Here is a 22136-nt window from a genome sequence, read left to right on the forward strand (position 1 = left end):
ATGTCTTCTAGGCAGCTACTTAGAAGACAAAAAGATTGTAGTCCGTAACAGCGAAAGGACGGTGAAGAAGACGTTTACGCAGGTGTCCCACAGGGTTCCATATTAGGTCCTCTGTTATGGAATCTTGTCTACGACGGCCTCCTGATGGAGCTTCGGGACATCCCTCGTTTAAATGTGGTCGCCTTTACCAACGGTCTGGCATTGATACTTGGCGTGGCCAGCCAGAAGGAGATCGGGGTAAGCCTGGGCAGGGCAATGAATGTGGTGACGCGGTGGTGTGCCGACAAGGATTAGTGATAGCACACGAAAAGACGGAGGTAATTCTGCTCACCGGGAAACGTATTTCCAAGGTCATGTATATCCAGATGGAGGGCCATCCAATAAGAATCAAGAAAGAGATCAAAGATACCTTGGGGTAAAGTTGGATAACTGCAGGAGGTTTGGGGCTTACTTTGAGAAAGTCTGCGGTAAGGTCAATGCACTCATGGGGACGCTAAGGGCGTTGCTACCTAACGTTAACGGTCCCATTGGTTCAGTCAGGAAGCTCTACTATGGAGTATGGGAGTCAGCGGTGCTTTATGCGTCCCCGGTATGGGCCAAAGCGCTGTTGATCAAGAAAAACAGAAACATCTTGAAAAGGATACAAAGGGTCGCACTCATAAGCCTCTAAACGCCTTGCGTTTACAGCCTACAGAACTTGTCGCATGCAGCGCTGTACGTATTGACGGGCACAATGCCGATTTACTACAAAGCGGAGCTCCGGGCCGAGATATACGAACTAAAGAATTATCAATAAGAACATTATGAGACCCGGTCTAGAGCAGGAATTGCCTCAAATTTCGTGAAAAGGATGCGGGCAGTGGAAGAACGTACAGACGACAGGTGGAGGGAAGAATGGAGTTTTTATAGAGAAGACAATTGGACGAAGAAATTAATAGGGAACGCTACAGAGGTTCACTCCAGTTGCTGGGATTGCGACGCGGAGCATGCGTTGTTACACTATCCTAGGTGGATCCTCAACAGGACCGAACTGGAGAGCTATGTTGGCACGCTATTGACAACGGAAAATATTAGTGGGCAGGTAATTAGGAAAGAGGACGATTGAACTAAGTTCCAGGCATTCTGCAAAAGGATTATGATGGCGAGACATAAGCAGGAGATGGATGTAGAAAGGAGAAGACGAACAGGAGCCAACAGAAATAATAATAATTGAAAAGATGTAATGAAAGAGAGGTACATACTAGGGCCAACCCTGAAGTAATGCCGAAAGGCGGTTCTGGAGTTGGTACCTGTACCATAAGAAGAGCGGATAGAGGAGAGGTTTTTAGTGGGTATGGCGACAACCTGCTGAGTCCCACTTAAACCAGTAACGTGGGTCATCAGGTATGTGTAACTGCATTTTCCCTTCCTCGCGGGAAAAAGATGGTTTGGTAACGGTATGATTTGTTTCAATATCGTTCACGCCAAGAAAAAATCAAATATGCTGCTCCGTCAGTCTGTATGCACGCAGTCACCATTCATTACTCACTTCTTTCAGAAGTAATATAATTTTGATTACAATATTTATATTAATTATAATTGAGTAATGTGTGGAATTTTTTAAAACATTCATTGGGATGCAAATTGGGTTTGCGTTCACAGGTGTCACAGTAGAAAACTGTTTGTTGTTTTACCGCATTACTTCCTTTTGGTGAACAAATAAGACACTTTTTCTTTTTCCCTTTCGACTACTGATTTAGTATATGGAGTTTCGCACTGAAACCTTATTCCTTATCTGTTCCGGAAGGCCTGCATTATACATTGTTATTCCGAAAGTTACTTACAAGCTGACTTACTAATAATTTGACAAACTTATAGTATGACAAAGCGCTTTCTTCTTTCCTTTCCTGAGAAATTTTGTAAAGTATATAAGCATTTATTACGCTTGTTTCTAGTCTCCAAAAGGACAATTTCCGCCACCATTTCAACGATTTTTTCAGGAAACAATATGTTGATGCATATTGATCGGCTTTATGTACAGTGCTTGAGAGGCACACTTTGAGCGTTAAGAGCTAAATGTAAAACGATTGTGAATAAACCAGTTATGCCACACGCCGCATAACAGTATAATGAAACAGTAGAAGGGCGCCGTCCATTTGTTGAATAAGAGAAATAACAGTTCATGAACTATAGAGTCCAAAAAACTAATTTTTAAAATTTGTATCTCTGTGTTTGTACTGTCCTCTCGCAAGGGGGACCGTTGGAAGTGAAGAACCGCGTGTCGCGGCTGGGAGTGGGACGAGTGGGACCGTCGAGATAAGACCCATGACCAAGACCATCGGCATCGATCGAAGACTGTACCTGTCGGACACCACTTACGTGAATGTCATCTAGTCTTATCAGTAACGACGGCTACAGGGACCCCGACTGACAGTGACTTGGCCGTCGAGCCACTTCGATAGTCCCACCAATGACTTAAATTAGTACCACAGGAGCCGAGATCAACCGGTACCTCGTGGCCTCCGCCGGTAACAACGCGGCAGATACATCGAGCGGCATCAACTAGGCGAGCTACCACCCGAAAGAGTAGGTTCAACTTGTCCGATGATCCACAAAGCGAGGCCAGCGCTTTTCTAAGTCTCGCACCCTCTACCTACGCGCAACATTCCACGGCAGGGATCATTAGAAAATCAGAAATGCGAGAAACGAACACCTTAAATGCGAAGCCAATATGAGTTCCAACTCGAGGTATGGCGCAGTCGACCGCAGGAACGAATTCTCTATGCACAAAATATTTATCTGTTTCTACACGCATCACGTAAAAGCTACTGGACGGATTTTGATAGGATTATCTATGTTATATAATTTAGCGTCCAAGAAAAAAAAACAGGCTACATTTCATACAGGCTCGATTCTTTTTGTATTTCATCCATAAAAATTTATCTACTTAAAGTTAAAGTTCCATATATTAATAGTTCATGTGAACGAAGTCGTGGACAAAAGTCGTGGACAAACAATAAGTGAAACCGATTAAGCACTGTTCTTTAATTATGTTTATGAAAATATGAACTCGCATAAGTATTTGCAGTTTAAAAATTACATTAAATAAGCTGAAATGTAACTACTACTCGCGTGGTCAACTCAATGATTCTTTTCATTTGTTTGTTTAATCCTGGATATTGCTTTGTCAATAATCTTCATGTCTACCACTGTTCAAACTACAGTAGTCGAGTAGGCCAAGTTCAACTGTATAGCCTTCATAACATCAATAATAGTAGTAGTTTTATTATCGTTTTAATATAAATTAATTGCACTCGCTTTCACAGAAAATTTCCGGTTTGATTAATATGTACGAAAAATGGAATCGCTTTGTATCGGGTGATAGAGGCGATAACGATATTTCTTTTTCTCTTATTCTATCCGTGCCATTGCCAATGTGAGAAAGGTTTCAAGAACAGCTTATTGTAATTTAATTTCACATAGTACTAGAATGTCGAAGAAAATAATTTATTAGGTTGTCTGGAAAGTTTCTGTCGTTTCATAAGATGATAATAGATGAACAACAAAACTATAAAACAAAAAAACACTGTGCGTCTATTATTTCCTTATAAAACGAAAGAAACTTTTTGCTCAACCTAATGTATGCGATGAATAGGTAAGTCGGTCTGCTTTATAGTATGATACGGTTTGTATTTCAGCAGCGATCAATCAATTTGTATTCGTTGCTTTCTGTGTTTAGTCAGAGTACTTTTACAGAAAAACCGTAAACCTTGCTATGATATTTCATTGCAGATGATTACGGATATCAGTTCTAAATTCAATTCAAACTCCAATGATGTGCTAAGTTTTGTATTAGTGCGGTTCTCAGCTGTAAGGATTAAAAATTTGTTTTGAGTGTAGTTTAGTGATCCCCATAAATTGCCATACTTGGTGAGGAATTTATATATACGACATTTACATAAATATTATTGTACATCTAAAACATTGTACCATTATTTAAAATTATTCATTAGCACTTTTCAAATCGCAGACAAGATTCTGTTTGAAACTGATGTGAAGTTTTTTTTTTTAGTTTATTTTGGTTTTTTACAATTTGTCCTGAAGGACATTTGGTAAAGTATTATATCTTGCTGGTAAAAAAATAAAATAAAAATAAATATAGCATGTGGGTGGCTACCCCCAGTGGGGTGCCATCTTCGTGTTTGCTAGGTTATATCTTTTATGACTGATGTGAAGTGATTAAAATTTGAGAACTTAAACTCAAACGCAGTATAAATTCCCGTTGTCTAGATATTCTAAAATTTCATATCATTTTCTCACCAAGTGTTATACTGTAGGGGTGTAAAATAAAAAGAACTCGGTGGTTGAAAAGCAGAGAATACCATGATTAAATGCGTATCTCATCCGTAAAACTTTATTCATTCTGGAATTTGATTCCATCGCCTTTGTCGGATATGTTACATACTTCACGTGGTTTTTAGTACGGTGAAATATGAAAAAGATGTTTTCAGAATCTGAAAAATACGATCTCGTGTACATTGATTTAAAAAAGATATTCTTCAAATATTTCCATATTATCGGGTTGGCAACTAAGTGATTGCGGATTTTGTCATTAGAGATAGTATTAACAAAATCCGCAATAACTTACTTGCTAACTCAATAATTGTGGATTGAAGATATCTCTGAGTATCTCTGATACTTGCCTCCGAGAAGTTTTTCAAATTGAAGACTAGCAGTCCTCCAGCTGATAGATTAGGAGCACTTGAGCAACTTCTTAGTACTAATACAAGCAACAGTTTCGTTCTCGTATTAGTATTATACCAGAACGTGTTATATCTGTAAACAAAGTTATTCATAAAATAAGTAGTCATAATTCAGTAAAAAAAGTTGTTCATTTAGGATAATGATAATGAAGGATTTAATTCAATTCATAATTTTAGTATTAACAACACAATAGAAATAAAGGAATCTTGCAGGTTTGATAGATCGACGTGTTATTCGTATGATACTGTAACAAAAAATGATTTCCAGACAATTTTATAATTGACATTTTCATAACCTCGCGAATTAGAAGAAAAATGTACAGGCACGTGTAATGGTTTCTAAAACCAAAGTACTTAGGACAACGTATATTCTATTCATATTTAGAAATTACTTACATCGATTCGGCAAATTCATCGTTTGCATTCAGTACGAATTGTCCTTGTAATAAAAAAAAAAATATGTGTACCAGTTGAGACAAGAGAAATACAATGTCCTTGATAAGTTGCCCAGAGACATTCGCTTGTGATGCAACCTGTTTTGAAGAACAATAATTATGAATAATTACGAATTGATGTCGAACAGTGTGATTTTTTAAATTGAAAAGCTCACCTTTACTAATGTAACGCTAAGAGTTGTCATTCCCAAAGCAACGGTGATGAAAAGATAAGCGGAATGACTGTTTTGAATAGTTCTTAGGTAACTGCTTTGAGATCATTAAAACCGGACCAGTAGACCGTCGTCAATAAAAAATTCAATAATATACATGTAAGACACATGCAAGTACATAAATTCTCTCAAATTCTCTCAAAAGTATTGAGATTATTCTGGATATTGTTTGAGAATTTTCAAGAATACGTGTTAAGCAATTGTTGTGCCATAGCACAAATGTTCAATTAATGAAATAAAATCATTGACACTATTTATCAATAATTAAAAGAATACGTCACATTATACTGTTTCAATTATATATTTTAATAAAACAAATAAATCTTTTTATTCGTAAGAATATTACTTTTAAACGGTGGTGAAAACCGCTTTTCAAGAAATAAGATTATTGGAAATATGTTTGAAGGGAATAAAAAATAAGCTAAAAATGGTTAGCTAAGAAATATTTTGGCAATTGTAGTACTGACTTTGTAGCATATTGATGTCCTCGAATCGAATGAACCACTCTTTCGTAAATCTTATCCTGCACGACACTCGTTTCACTGACAATAGAAAAATCTAAAATCGCATTCTTGAAACGATGTCTGAGAAAAAATGTATATTCCTTGCAATTCCAAACTAAAATTATTTGATCGAAGTGATATTTCTTTTTTTACCTAGCCACTGCTAACTGACCACAAGCGTGTTGTACAATGTACATGTAACTCGTATCGCAGCCAATATACACGAGACATGTTGAAACAATCGTACATATCATATGGAAGCTTATAAATGTACGATACATTTGGTCATTGACATAATAATAAGCTGGAAAAATGTACATTAAATCTCGCGTTTCGTTCATTGGTGAAATTATATCCAAAATAATTGGCGTCAAAGATAATTGAATAAAACTTATAGCACAGCAAATGCAAACTCCTGTAAATTGATTGCAACGATGTGTAGAATGAATTATAATTATAATGAATAAAAAGACGAAGTTTCAATATGATTTATCCTACCGAAATACAACCAAGAAAAGAATGCTCCCTTTTTGGCATACTCGAACATAATATCCAATTCATCATTTAGTCTATCGGTTGACCAATCCTTCCAAATAGCGTTAAATAACATCTTGTACTGCAATGTAATCAATCTCGTGCAATCAATAGATATATATAAAGATATGAAAAACTCGATAGGTCGTACTTCTCATTTTTTCTATACAGCAATATTTTTGCTAGCACACATTAAATGGATATGCAGACTAATATTAATCGTGTTCAAATAGTATTATTTCTTAAAGAACATTTTGGATTTATCGTCATCATTTTGATAACGCTTATAACTTCGAATTTATCAGGTTATACACTTTGTCAAATGTTTCATATCAAAATCCTTCTTTGTAATCTCCGAATGGCGTGAAAGTGGGAAACTCAACAAGAATCAACTTACTATATTTCACAGTGTGGTTTTTACATAAAACGTAATATGATTGAGTAGTAATAGAAAATGAAAAATGAAACAAACAGTTTCTTTACCTCTGCAGCGTTGATAATGTAATTCCCTTGTTTTATCAGTGCCCCGAGTATCGCATTAAAAAAACACACCTGCTCTATTAGCGTATTTACGCTAAAGAAACATATTACGTTTGCCATCTGTAATCAATGATCGATTAATTTAAAAATTAATTAAAAAAAGAAATTCTCGCACTAATAGGCATTGTCAATCCAAAAAATATTCAAGTACTAACACATATTTGATTTTCACGTTTCATATCATTCTTAATTTTGGTGAGTAAATTCGAGATTGTTTTCATTGGTAGATCATATATTTTGCTTTGAAATAAAAGTGAATAGAAAGAAGTAAATGAATTTTTAATAACCAATGTTCATAGTTCTAATATTTAGTAACATAGCCTTTTTATTTTATTACACATTTTAATCGTTCCATAATCTAATTATACTAATAATCTTAACGACCTTTTAATAACCTTCTTCTAATAACCTCCTAATAATCAATAATAATAATTTTAATCATAATACTAAATATGATTTTTTTAAGATACCCTGCGTTTGTTTTTTCTCATTTGTTTTGCGATCTTTTCTCAGTTCTTTTCTGCTTGCTATTGATGTTTCATTCTACGATTAAATTATAAATTTTCTATTGAACTAAAATCTGGGGGCTAAGGAGCGTACGACTTAAGAATAATTCTAAAGTAATTATAGTAGTTATATGTAGTAATTATAGTAATTAAAGCAATAATTATAAAGCAATGTATTTGGCATCATTGTCCTGATAAAATTAGCGTGTACTTTAAATTCCTATTTTAATGGCACACTGCAATAAACTTAAAAAATGCTAATGTTTAATTCTGTCCATAATACCTTCAATAAAAACGAGATTCTCTACAGCCCGCTCGAAATGCAGTACCAGAACATACATCCATCAATAAATTTAAAGATGGATTGCAAATTTTTTGGATTCAATGCTATATCCCGCCAGATCACACCATGTTTCATTCATTCGAGCCGTAAATGTCTGCCGAAAGTAACCGACGAATTATCTGTGTGCCTATATTTTTTGCACTCTGTAAATATATATGTAAATATTTTTGCACTCTCAAAATATTCTTGCCTTCTCGCTAAGTCGGTATACCAACTGACAACACAGTAACAAACTTGATGAAATCCGTTTATAAAGAAACGCTATGTTTCGAGTTAAACGCTTTCAAGAAATGCGATGTATCCGAACATTTTTGTCACACTTAAATTGAATACGATCTCTCTTAATTTTTAATATTGTTAAATTATATTACGTTAACTAAGAAGCTTCATCCAGATTTCAAAGTATTAGGTTATCGCAAAAGTTTTTTTCGTTTTATAAGAAAATAATAGATACATAACATTTTTTGTTCTATATTATTTTATTGAATTATGTTTGTATTGTTTCAATAGAACAAAATGGATCGTGCATAATTCAATAAAATAATATAAAACAAAAAGACATCTGTTATTTCCTTATAAAGCGAAAGAAACTTCTAGGACAAGCTAATACAATAAATGATCTATCAATAAGAACATGTATTTACAGAATTTATTAACAGAGCTACAACACGTCAGAATCAAATGTGCGTTAGTGTGCGAATATTTTGAGGATTCACTGTACATAGCGCATTAAAAAAATTTAGAATTTTGCGAAAAATTCGGGGAACAGCACAATGCTTGTGTGTGATTACTAATGCAGTGCGTTTATTAGTATAGTAGGTACATAAATATACATCAATAAACCAAAGTTTCTATAGAGTACAGTTGATTATAAATTAATATTTACGTACCTGTGTAACAAGCGATAACAAACTAATGATATATATAATTATTCGTGTGAACAGTTTCGAAAATTTACTCTGATCAGGCCAAATTCCGGCGATCATACTGCATGTCTTCACTACTTTCAGATACGTTTTTTCTATCGTCGTTTTGTTCATAGTAAAATGAAAAATGGCATCGATATTACACAGCTGTATGTACGACTGACAAGTGAAGAATGGAAGAGAAGTTTGTTGAATGATTGAAATTGACGTGTATACTCCTACCTCCTTTCGGTCATAAAAATTTATCGGAATGACGCTCGTAAATAATGCGTATTTGCTGCTATCGTGACCCTCGTAAAATAGAATGACTATTTAATTATTCATTCCTCCCTGTTAAGTCTGTGCCTCTAACAATGGTATACCTTTAACAATGGTAAATAATTGGTCGAAGCATTAGCTGTTGATCGATGTGTACTCTTATCGTTTTTCACAAAAAAAGAAGAAACCATTTCGAAGCATTATTCTCGAAGCTATTTTGTTTGAAAGGTCAATTACGATTAATAAAAATTGACTTAAAAAGAATAGATACTGTAGTATGGATATACCGTGAAATAATTTGAATTATTAAAAGCATGGAAAAGCTTTCTGGCCATGACACGTAAAAGGATAAAGTATAGCTGAATATCAAAGTGAACTATGCATATTTTGAACTCGTTATTTTCATCATCGAGCCACAAATAGTCAAAATACGTTTTGTCTTCCGTCTGTCTTCTCTCCGCAAAAAATTATCGCGAGCTTCATACTTAAAGCTGTTCTACTACCACATTCCAGATTAATATTTGCAACGAGATTAATGTGTGTGTGAATATTCAACCACTTATCATGATTAATACTAATATTTTTCTTATTGTTACTGGTGCTACCGTATTACTTTAAAAAATGCCAAAACTGATTGCTCACAGAAGCTAAATCGTACATAATTTCTGCATGTATTTTTCGTATTATGCGAAACATTTTGGAATTTCATTAGCATTGTAACGGAACATATTGGTAACATCTGAAACTAATTTAAAAATATATATATATATATGGAATTACAAAGAGTTTATTGCAAACAAATATTTAGTATAACATTAATATGCAGCCTAATATATATGTATATCATGATATAGACTATTTTTTTATATTATATATCATCATTATATATCTTTATATGGACTTATATATAGACTTTATATAGATTCATTATATATCTTTATATAGACTTAAAATTTTATGAATGTAATCGTGATTGTTAAGATTCGTAACAGCGTGAATGAAATTTCAAAATGTTGCGTATGGTACACATAATATATTCACAAAAAGTTTCCACAAGTGTCCAGATATTTTATATGTTTCTGTACGTAGAAACAAAATTGTTATTTTCTAATGGATTATTTCAATAATACTCGTATGTATACCGTGTATCGAGATTGTATAAGAACAGTTTTATTAAGTTATTTTACAACATTAATCGTAGTGATATTGATAAAACGATCGCTCTCAATAATGCATCTACTGTGAATCACTGAATATCGATCCGTTTTTCAAGTCGATCTCAACACTGTATAATATGAAACACATAGTTTTATCACCTGAAATTTACCAATATTGTTACAGCTGATGTGTTGTAATTATTGAAGATAACATTATTGATACATTACTTCTGAAAAGCTTTGCATGTTCAATTGTATTAAACCGCCGGCAGTTAAATAGCGTGGAGTTAGACTTCGCCGCAACGCTAATATGTACAATGCTTGCGTTTTTGCATTCATCTTGTACCATGATGCCTCGTATCTACGAATTTCATTATAATCTATAAATTAATATTATATTAATAAAGGTTAAATATAAACACTTCAGTCGTACAAACATCCATTCGAATGAAGCGAAAATAAAATAGAAGTTTCTTGTTTACACGACTCAATAGCAAGTATGATTATTTTATATATATTTTAATTACAAAAGGAAAATTATAGAGGACAATTTGAAAAATCATAAATGAATAAAAGAACTAGCAAATTACTTACAATGCTTTTACACTGTATAGAAACACATGTATAGTCATAATTTGTTATTCTTTTATTAATAAACCAAGCAAGTGATTGATAAGATTACAAGTAATGAGAATGCTGTTATAATATATGTTATACTCACATTGCATCGTAAATCTCATCGGACGAATTTATGACAAACTGACCCTGCATCGTTAGGTAAAACAGATGCAAGAACTGAATAATCAGAAAGCTGGTAAACTTGTAAAAATCCATACATATTTCCATCGTAGCGATCTAATTTCAAACAATGATAGTCCATTGACGAATCATATTCAACGATACAAAGTCGATTAAAAGAAGCTCACCTGTACCATCGTAATACTAACGCACAAGACTATTATACCCATACACATAAAAAGATATGTAACGTGTGCGCTCTCAATTTTTTCCAGAAACCTGTTTTACAAGTAAAATCAAGGAAAATATTTCTTGATTACAACAGAAGTACTTAAGAAAAATACATAATTAGAAATGAAAACGTAATACCGAAATAGGGCCAAAAAATATCAGTCGCTTAAAAAGTTGTGAGAGGATTAATTTTTGTTTAAATGGGAGATAATTATTACCAAACATTCAAAAGATTTATTAAAAACTGAAATTATAAAGGATATTTATCTAATTCAATGTTAACGATGGTTAAAATTAATTATCTAAAGTAACCAAAAACAATTTCCGTCGCCAATAATGGTTAACATTAACCGAAAATAATTAAATCATTTATCATGGTTATTCGCACAAGTCATTAAAATTAAAATATGAATTCTTATATCATATTTTTTTCAATTTACATTATAAGTCCAGAGACAAAAAATATATCCTTAAGATTTATGAGAAAAAAATAAATAAAAAAATAAATAAATGAAATCGTTTAAATAACAAGCAGCGATCACTAAATCTTGAATAAATTTTTCAAAAAAATAAACGATAAAAATATATAATTTTTAAGTATTACAAATAACCGTTATAAATAATCAACGTTTTTTTTTGTTTTAGCGATAACCATTATTTATAAGAGGATTCTTTTTTCGTTACTGATGATCATTATGGATAAAAAGATTTCATTTTGATTCCCGACGACCATTATACTACTAAAAGTGGTCGAACGCTGTCTTGCATGAACCACACACATTTTCCACACAAATTACTGATCACTACATATTACAATATTGACATACATACACATGAAACAAAAACTGAAACAAAAGAAACTACAAAAGCAATTATTTAAACTTATACTAGAAGGACTAATAAAGGTATTATTTTATAGAGTAATATGTAATAATACAGATTAATACAAATGCAGCGAAATGAAAAATTGCATTTATCGCATTGAACAGCTTTTTTAAGTTTTCGTTTTCGTTGTAATAAATAGTACTATCTTTGCAAGGCAGTTTAATCATTTTTAAATACATCTGGTTAGGAGCTTGTTCATTTTTTCAATACGCATACCCAACGATGCTTCTAAAAGGTACCTCAGATATCTAACTAACCCTAGCTAATTTCGGGAAAATGATACAAAGAAAACGAAAGCGTCGGCGAAAAATATCATAAATCTTTTTCTGAATGAACTCTTCACTACTACCTTGTTACGTAACATATTTTAACGATTTTAGAAATTTGATAGGAGGATAAAACAGTTCTGGAAGGACAGAATCATTTCGAAAACCTAAGAGAAATATTACGGGGAATTGTACAAACATAAAATTGCACTTAATTGTAAATTTAGTATAGGTTTAAGTTACTCTGATGTAGATTTCTTTAGACCTTTTCATTTTTAGTTCTTTGAACGTTTTATTTCCTTTATTTTTGTATTCTGTGTTATTTTTTAAATCTTTTTTATTTATTTCCAATACGAGTGATTTAGGTGTCTAATGTGTACAGTGCGGGTTGTATTAAATTATATTTACTGTAATATAAAACTTTTGCCATTTTCGTTACGATTTTTCCGTTAACAGGGAATACACTCACGGTGGGTGTGATTCCCCTCTGGACACTCACGAACGGGATGATCGTGATGCCTGTGTTAAATTTGTATAAATATTAATTATTTATGAAGGGGAAGGATTAGAAGAAACTACTCGAAAATTTCATGAGATGGATTTCGATATGCTGTTATAGATGTTAGTGAGTAGACAGATATTGCAAAACATCACGAATGAGTAAGAGGTAAGCTGCCGCCCATGTATCGTTCGATTTAAGGATCCCTGTGTAACCCGCTACCAAGGTTGACCTACTTTCATTCCGCATAAGTGATCGAGGATTGTATTTAACCCCTTAGGTACGGCTGAATTTTGCGCGGAGCTGTTTCTTTGTATGACAGAGTTTGATGCGAATTACGCGTAAATGATACAGCACTGCAATGTATGACGGATAATGCTGTTCTCTAACACATCGTAACGAACTGTTTGATTACTAAATTATAATTCTTCTTAAAGATATGATACATATGCTTTAACTTTAATAATTTACTTTAATAATTAATAATACAATCGAGTTTAATATATTTTAAAGCATGATACCACATAGATCCACGTCACAATTTTCACACTCATAGCGCGATAGTGTTTTTCAAATTGCTCTTCGTTTTCTATTTTGAAGCGACATTTTGAGGTTGAAGATTCTAAAAAATTATAAGGGTATGGATTGGCATGTTAATAAGAGCATCTAATAATGGTATATTTATATTAACGAGAAGCAACAATTAATACCTGACACTGGCGTAAAGACTATATATTCTGTCTATATATTGTTAACACTGTTATAAAACGTTTTGACAGCAAGAGAAGTGTGAGGCAAAACAAATGAAAAAGATCATTTAGTTCAAACGATGAGCGAATGAGTCAGTAAGGTGAGTTAATATAGTGGCGCGTCGTAATATAAGATGACATCCGCGAAAGCCACTATAGTGGCGCTTTGTACCTAAAAGGTTAAAGCTCTTCTATCCAAATGTTAATAAAAATTAACGATAGTCGCAAGTAACCAAAAAGAAAATTCCATCACCGATATGGATATCGGTACACAAAAAAGAATTCTCTCATCTATAATGGTAGTCGGTAAGTAAGAAAAATTTCGTTAGTCGATAATGTTTATCGGTAACTAAAAAAGAATTCTTCCAGTTATAATGGTTATCGGCAACCACATTTATATTGATTATCTATTGCGGGTATTCGTAAACAAAACCAGATAAACTTATCTACTAATTCTTATATTGCAACCTTTAGTCGTTTTGTTTATAACTGTCCCTGGTTATAACAGTTAGAGACGCTGGCTAATACTGACATTATTGCCCGTTGGTGCCCCTGTATAGAGAAGCGTACTCTGTCATATGTCTCCTTCACCTTTTTTTCAGAAATCTTCGTATTGAAAGAAATGTCGTTGATAGCATTCTTGAAGCGATACCTAGAAACAGTGCAATTTATTCGATAATATTTGAAATATGGAGGAAATTTTCGATTTGCTTACCCAGCCACAGTCAACAGTCCGCAAGCATGCTGCACAAGGATCATGTAACAAGTGTCACAACTAACGAACACGATTAGCACCACATATATAGCGAGGCCTAGATATATTTGAATATAGTAATAATATTTGAGGTCATCCTCGACAAAATAGTATGCTGGTATAGTGTATAACATGGGTGGCGATGTATTGTGTGGTTTTATTATGTGTATCAGACGCATTGTCCATGGTAGTTGTACAAAAAGGAATGCGCATATACACGCATTTACTGAAAACAAATGGTTACTATCTTAATTCACTGCGGATATTTATGCAAATACATACCTATTGTTGCAAACGTATGTAAAACATTAGGACATAAAAAAAGATTTGTGTAACTCATGAAATTGCAGAGCATTGAGTGCTATTCTTTGGACATTTTCTATTTTTCTACATATTAAGTGCATTTCGTGCATTTTAGCAGCTCTGAGGTTTCCATTAATACATAAACATTCGTATTCTATTAATTAAATTACAAAATGTAAAATAATGAACAGTGTGGACAGTCGGCGCCCTTTTATATTATTCCTGTCAAGTATTTTATCTTCTAATAAAAATACCACGAAACAACAGCGGATTGCTATTCATTACATATTATTACATCGAAAAGGCAACAGTTTTCAATATTAACCCTTCAAATTTTCTTATGCATTTATTGAATAATCGCGGCATTTTACTTATCTACATGAATGTTAGCCAGATCAATCTGTTATATAATAATGAGATTGTCAACTAAAACTGCGATTAACCTTTGCAAGTACATATTTCAACTTACCAAAGTAGAACATCGCAAGAATGCTTCCTCTATTAGCGTATGTCGTCATAATGGAAAATTCTTGTTTCAATCGATCGGTTGCCCAGTCCTCGGACATGTCATTCAAAAGGGACTTGAGCTATAATATTTGTAAGATTGGTATCCAAACTGAAAGAATCTTCTCATAACCAACAAGTACTTTCTTACCTTTTCAGCGTTCAGAACATAGTTACCATGCTTTATGATCATAAGAATTGTCGCACCTATTAAGGACGACTGCTCTATCACGACTTCCAAAGTACCTATATGTACGACTCTTGCTACCTTGGATTAAAGTTAATGGTCTACTCTTAATTATTTATAAGTTTTACCTCTATCTTTAGCCCTTAAGGGCTATTATCAAGATAATCGCAATAATGCCATTTACATCTTTTTATTTTAGAAATCAATTGTTTAAACTTCAAACAAATACAACGTTTTTATTATCTTTCATTATTTTATTAAAAATAACAACGTTCTTTTCCAAGTGGTATCAAAAAGAAAAATTCGCTAGGTGTGAAATTTTAATAATGATGGCACCTAATTAGTGGGTTAATCATGTCTTCCTAAAATTATCTACGGTATCCGAAAATTTCTTTACACGATCCTACAAGACTCCTTCTTTTTTGTTTGCGTACAGCTCTTTTAAAATCGAGAGTTACGTTTTGAGATGTAAATCATTAGAACTATCTATGGATTTTATTTGTATTTCATACCGGCTATAACAGAGGAGCAATGGAAAGTGATTTGCGTTACTATCATGGAACGTTTTGTTATCAATGTCGTGTTGTAATATTGCTGAATTGTTATATAAATTGATAGATACGTACCTGTACAACGACAAACGATCCCATGGTAATATGCACCATAGCCCACAAAATAAATTTTACTTTATTTTGATCTGGCCAAATCCCGCCCAGTTTCGCAAATATTTTCGTTATTTTCAAGAATCGCGTCTCTAATGTAGCTCTGTTCATGATGAAAGCTTGATCTCAACCAACTCAACGCTCGACAACTCTATAGATCATTACTAACACACTGTAAATGAAACCTTATAATGTATATGAAAAATGTATATACGATAAAGTGCTCCCATTCTTAAATTACAGTTAATCATACGTCACTAATGCAACGTATATGCTCCACGCACTTCATAAATATTTAATCACTACATTTGCAGAAAGAACCAGCAGGTGTTCTCATTAGCTGTCTTATCATTCTTATATTATGTATGTATGTCACAGACGTTGGGAACGAGCGGTATTTAGGTATACAATTGTATATTGACAACATAGAGTTTTAGGTATACCGTGAAAAGCAACATAATGTAATGTAGTAGGTTGCAACAGACCAACGAAGACAGTGAAATTCTGAGTGTCTAGTTGTTTTCACAAACTTCGTAATCGTAATTTTATTCCGTGTTGAAACTTCGTGAAGTAATGAGTAAATTCGATAATAAGTGCACGAATAACAATTATCGTATACATTTCATTGGTACAATGCATAATAAATTGATGTTTAATAGTAAATAATCAATATATCACTATGATTTACAACCAATTTCATATAACAAATACTTCAATTAACTAACACGCAGATTAACATTATAATAACGTACTTTATATTAATACGAGTCTCATACTAACGTAACTTGTTTTATTTCACTCTTATTTCGTGGAAATATGTCGTTTGCATTGTCATGTAATAAGAAACTACTTTGATGATCCGAAAATAAAAACTCCGCTCATATAAACATACGTTTGAAGTGTTTAAAATCACTTTGTAACAGATTGTTCTGTCACTTCTCGGAAAAATGGGAAATTCAATATTATAAGGTGTGTTAATAGAGGAGCATTTAGACAACTTTTCAACACTAATTTAATGCTCGAATTTTAGCTAATAAAGTATGCCATGGCGATTCATTCCCGCAAAAAACAATTTATATTAAATAAGAAGAATTGAAAATGAGAATTGGAAACTGGTTTAAACAATTAAATATTTTCAATGTACTGGAGGAATCCACAGTCGCGATACGAAGATATTAATTCTTTGAGAGGAAATGAGTTCGTAACGTATCCAAAAATTTCATTATGTTCAACATATTCAAGACAGGTGTATTTGGATGATTATTTCCAATGGTCGAGTAGTTTCTGCGTTTATAATTAGTACACGTGTGTATATGCAATTATAGAATATTTACAGGTGCAAAAGTTTGCACACGTAATAAGAAAAAATGTCCAGAACATCTAAACTATTTGTTTTATTTATATTATTGATATTGATATAATATTATGATTATTGAAGTTCTTGTTAGTATTCATTGTTTATTTGCATGGAGTCATAAATGCCTTCTAGATTGATTAATACAAACTGGCTTCGGTCAGTAAGATTCCTGAAGAGGAAGGTAAGAGTTAGATCTGTTAACCTCTCTCGAAATTCTCCTTCTTCTATAATGACGCTGCATAAAGGTTACGCTAGCAGTATTCTATTATACAATAGTATATCCGTACGTAGATATAGGTAAACACAAATCACTAATAACAGACATACTTTTTACGTCTAAGTAAAGATTTATTGAAATTGACATATTCGTGATTCTTTAGATTTCGATCATATTTTTAATCCTCTCCGCATTTAACAGCCGAGATGTCGCCTCCGGCGAATATTGCCTTTACAAATATCTTGAGTTGATATTCCTACTTTTCATATGTAATACAATATTAACACATGTAATGACACTTTATTTTCATGAAATGATATTTAAAAATATGTTTCCGCTGAAGAGGACTGATATAGACATGTTTAACCTTTCTCCAAAGAAAAAGAATTATCTTCCAAAAATTAAAGCTTATAGGAAATGATTAAATAACTCTTTTATGTAAAATAAGGTACGCTTTACGATGAAATACAGGAAAAATGTGAAGACATCTTTATTTAAAAAGAAATATATTAATTTTAATAAATGTTTTCAGTGTATATTCTCTAAAATATTTCTAGATGATACATAAAAAATTACGAAATACTACAAGGGTTAATAATATCAGATGGAGAAATGAACTTTTCTCTTTTTTTTTTTTTTATACGTGGGGAAATCTTCATGGACAGCTCCTCCACCCCTTACTCTTCTGGAAAGGGGCGGGGTAATTTTTTTTTTATTTTATTTTGGTTTTTACAATTTGTCCTGAAGGACATATGTAAAGTAATATATCTCATTGGTAATAAAAAATAAAATGAAAATAAATATAGCACGTGGGTGGCTACACCCAGCGGGGTGCTAGCTTCGTTTTTTTTTAAGTTATATCTTTTATGAGATCTATTGGGTGTTCCCTTTTTTATCTTCTTTCAATCCTTGTTGTGTTGCTCGTTTCCGCTGCCAGCTGGTTCGGGTGTGTTTCTATTCTTTCTCTGTATCTTTTTGCGAGTCTGGTAATCTCCTTCTTGACCGTTGGTATTCCCAGGTCTTTCCGTATGTCCTCGTTTCTAACGTATCACGGGGCGTTTACTATTGTTCTAAAGATTTTGGCTTGAATTGTTTCTATTTTGTTTATGTGGCTCATTGCTGCTGTTCCCCATAGTGGAATTCCGTATGTCCAGATTGGCTTTATGATTATTTTGTATATTTTCAGTTTGTTTTCTGTGCTTAGTTTGGATTTTCGGCTTGTTAGCCAGTGCATTTGTCTCCTTGCTGTCTGTATTTTGTCTATTATTGATTTGATATGCTGTTTCCATGTGAACTGTGTATCTATGTGAAGTCCAAGGTATTTGACTTGCCTTGTTTGTGTTATTTGCGTGCCGTTCAGGAAGATGTTTAGTGTTATCTGTTTTCTCAGTGTGAATGTGATGTGGTTGCATTTGTTAGGGTTAGCATTAATTTGTTTGCCTTGTAGCCACTGTTCTATTTTTGTGATGTGTTCTTGTAGTATTGTGGCTGCTGTTACAGGGTTAGTGTGCCTGACTAGCACGGCTGTGTCGTCCGCAAATGTCAATATTTTGCTATTGGTAGTTGTTGGTATGTTGACCGTGTATAGTGTATATAATATGGGTCCTAGGACGCTTCCTTGCGGAACCCCTGCTTTGATGTCTTTGACTTCGGAGTGTGCGTCCTTGATTTTTATTGTGAAGGTTCTGTTGCTTATGTATAATTTTGTTAACTGGTATATTTGTTCCGGGAATTGTTTCTTGATCGTTTGTAGTAGACTTTCGTGGTTTATTTTGTCGAATGCTTTCTCTACGTCCATGAATAGGGCTGTACAATATTGTTTGTTTTCTATTGTGTGTATTATTTCGTTGACAAGCCTGTGCATTTGTTCTATGATGGAGTGTTTATTTCTGAATCCAAATTGATGGTCTGGTATTAATTTTTCCTTCTCTATTATTGGTTTTAGTCGGGCGTATATTACTTTTTCTAGTATTTTGGAGAGCACGGGAAGTAATGATATTGATCTGTAAGAAGTTGTTTCCGTGTGGGTCTTTGCCTGGTTTGGGTAACATTATAATCTGTGCTTGTTTCCATAATTTAGGATAGTATTGGATTCTTAATATTGCATTGAATATTATAGTGATTAGTCGTATCGCTTTTGGAGGAAGGTTTTTCAAGATTTTACCATTGATTAAACCGATTCCGAACGGTGGTTGCTTGTATGTTTTCTTTACTAACGTGGCTGTGTAGGTGGTGTTTAATGTCGTTTCTAATTATTACTGCGGTCCCTCCGTGTGCTTTTCCTGAGGGGTTCTTGGTATCGTATATGGTGTAGTACGGTATTTTTATGTAGCTTTTTGTTGTGAAGTGCGTTTCTGATACGAGTAGTATGTCTATGTTGTTGTGATATAGGAATGTTTTGGTTTCTAGGGCCCTTTGTTGTAGGCCGTTAGAGTTCCAGGCTACTATTTTAAGTATGTCCATTTTTATTTTTTGCTTAGCATGTTTGTTAGCAGTTGTAACATGGCTGTTATTTGTTGCATTTGCTCTTTGAGTACTGCGTTTTGTTCGCTTATTATTTTTGTTAGCATTTCGGTGTTTTTGATGGATTGCTTTAGTAGTTCTTTGATTTCTGTAGCGTCATTGTTGTTAATGTCTGGTTTTGGTTGTCTACGGGTGTTATTTGTTGGGTTACTTGGGCGTAGCTTCGACTACCAGAGGTATTGGTGTTATTGTGGTTGATATTCGTTGTGTGATGTACGTTTGTTGGCGTCTCCGTTTCTGCGCTGTCTTTTTGTGTGTGTTGGTTATTGTATGTCCTGCTTGGAAGCGGCTGAGACAGTTTACGTCGGAGTATTTTTCTGGCTGTGCAGCCTTTGTAGCTAGCTGGGTGGTTTCCACTGCAATTGTAGTACTTTACGTCGTTTACTTTTCCCGTGTATGGGCAGTTTATTGTTAGATGCTTTTCTGCGCATTTGACACACACCGGGTTTCTGTTGCAGTAGTTTTTTGTGTGTCCATATTGTTGACACCGCATGCATTGTGGTATGTCTTTTTGCATCTGGGTGGTTCGACTGTAGTTATTGTGTTTAGGATTTGTTTGATTTCGAAAATTTCCTTGTTATTGTTATTAGGTTCTAGTTCGATTAGGAAAGGCGGTAGTAGTTGTTTAGTATCAAATCTCGTTATGTTGTTAATTACCCTTACGTGGTGTCCGATTTTGGCTAGTTCCTCACATATGTTGTTTGTGTTTGTTTTTGGGTGTAGTCCTCTGATAACTGCTTTATAGCTTTTGTCAGTTTTGAGTTGGTAGGTATGGTACCCGGCGTTTTTTTCCTTTAGCGCCTTTACCACTTTTCTGTAGGTTTCTGGGGTGTTGGTTTGCACTTTTATTTGGTCTTTTTTTAATTGTTTGATATTGTAGTTTTCTTGGCCTACCGTGTTGTTTAGCAGTTCGAGGAGGGGGTCTATTATCGGCGCGTCGATGTAAATTGGTGGTGGTTTGGTGTTCTGTGTTGTCGGTTTTTCCGTTGTGTCTGGTTCGTTCTCTTGTGGCAGTGCGCTGAAGGAGTTTTGTAGAGGAATTTCTTGGAGCCAGTGCCTTCTTTCTGTTTCTGCAGCCCTCCCAGTATTTGTGTTTGGTGTTAATTTTCTTCTTTTGCTGTGAGTTACGACCTTCAAGCTTTCGTCTTGTTGTGTTAGATCGTTGTTGGTTGTGTTTCTCTCGTTACTCATTTGTGTGATTTCCATTTCGGTTTCTTTTTCTGTGCATTCTTGAACGTCCATGGTTTTGTTTATGGCGTATGTTTCGCCGTTGTTCGATATCCTGAGCGGTGGAACCCGTTGCATTGCTTTGCTTTCCCCGCTTTTCGCACTTTCGGGGCACTGCTTTTCACGTCCGATTTCGACGGAGAGACTTCTCTGGGCACTAGGCACGTCTGTACTCTTCGGCAGTCGAAAAGGAACTGAGAAAATATTTGGTTTCTTTGTAGAACCAAATTCTGCTTTATATGTTGACATCATAATTGTATCAAAAAGTTGATGAAATTTCAATGTGCAAACCTGACACATGTGCCACAACAAGAAATTTTGTAATTTACTATGAAAATATGAAAATATATGAGGTGGAGGTGATAGTATTTTGTTAGATACCCGCTAACTACTGCACTGCTGTCACACACTCAAGAGGACCACCCGCTCAAGAAGGGCCATTCGATCAGTAACCAGATAGACCGAACACCCTGCATGCCACAGCTATTGAAACAATAACTAAAAAGGACCCTCCAAAGGGACTAGATCCACGGTAGAAGGACCTTCCTAAACTAGCGCTCGCACAGTCCGTTGTAACATTTCAAACCAGTCTGTTCTAACATCCCGAACCATTCTGTTGTAACGCTCAAACCGTCACTTTGTTGGATTTCTATAATAAATTTCATTGTCTCATACGAAGTTCAATTTTCTTCACCCTATTCGTGAAAGAATCATTTCGTTCGAACCGCGACGCGAGGAGATTACCGGCGATCCGTTAATTTCGCGATTTCTTGTGTCTCCGACGTGACACTGCTGTCGTCGGACAGTAGTTGCTGTCGAGTGCTGCTACATATACTTAGAGTACAAATATTTCTACGC

At 34.1% G+C, this 22136-nt stretch overlaps 2 protein-coding genes across 2 annotated transcripts; both read right to left on the reverse strand.

Moving 5' to 3' along the window:
- Positions 1–5789: 5789 nt before the first annotated feature.
- Positions 5790–9139, reverse strand: LOC132909060 (uncharacterized). The gene is made up of 3 exons (XM_060963643.1): positions 8726–9139; positions 6930–7046; positions 5790–6528 (listed from the first exon to the last, which is right to left on the reverse strand). Exons 1-3 carry the CDS (start codon positions 8873–8875, stop codon positions 6367–6369), a joined length of 429 nt encoding a protein of 142 aa, XP_060819626.1. The 5' UTR covers positions 8876–9139; the 3' UTR covers positions 5790–6366.
- Positions 9140–10092: 953 nt separating this feature from the next.
- Positions 10093–14519, reverse strand: LOC132909101 (odorant receptor 4-like). The gene is made up of 6 exons (XM_060963692.1): positions 14260–14519; positions 14077–14196; positions 11103–11193; positions 10898–11031; positions 10405–10537; positions 10093–10335 (listed from the first exon to the last, which is right to left on the reverse strand). Exons 1-6 carry the CDS (start codon positions 14475–14477, stop codon positions 10288–10290), a joined length of 744 nt encoding a protein of 247 aa, XP_060819675.1. The 5' UTR covers positions 14478–14519; the 3' UTR covers positions 10093–10287.
- Positions 14520–22136: the final 7617 nt, after the last annotated feature.

Source organism: Bombus pascuorum, chromosome 7 (assembly GCF_905332965.1).
Source record: "Bombus pascuorum chromosome 7, iyBomPasc1.1, whole genome shotgun sequence".
Lineage (NCBI taxonomy): Eukaryota > Metazoa > Arthropoda > Insecta > Hymenoptera > Apidae > Bombus > Bombus pascuorum.

Coding starts and splice junctions, on each gene's coding strand:
- LOC132909101 (XM_060963692.1), bottom strand. CDS start 14,477: ATGCGTCTGATACACATAATAAAACCACACAATACATCGCCACCCATG. Junction 14,197..14,259: donor GGACTGTTGACTGTGGCTGG/GTAAGCAAATCG, acceptor CACTGTTTCTAG/GTATCGCTTCAAGAATGCTA. Junction 11,194..14,076: donor GGGCACCAACGGGCAATAAT/GTCAGTATTAGC, acceptor CTTGTAAAACAG/GTTTCTGGAAAAAATTGAGA.
- LOC132909060 (XM_060963643.1), bottom strand. CDS start 8,875: ATGAACAAAACGACGATAGAAAAAACGTATCTGAAAGTAGTGAAGACA. Junction 7,047..8,725: donor TGTTATCGCTTGTTACACAG/GTACGTAAATAT, acceptor CATTGATTACAG/ATGGCAAACGTAATATGTTT. Junction 6,529..6,929: donor ACATTATCAACGCTGCAGAG/GTAAAGAAACTG, acceptor ATTACATTGCAG/TACAAGATGTTATTTAACGC.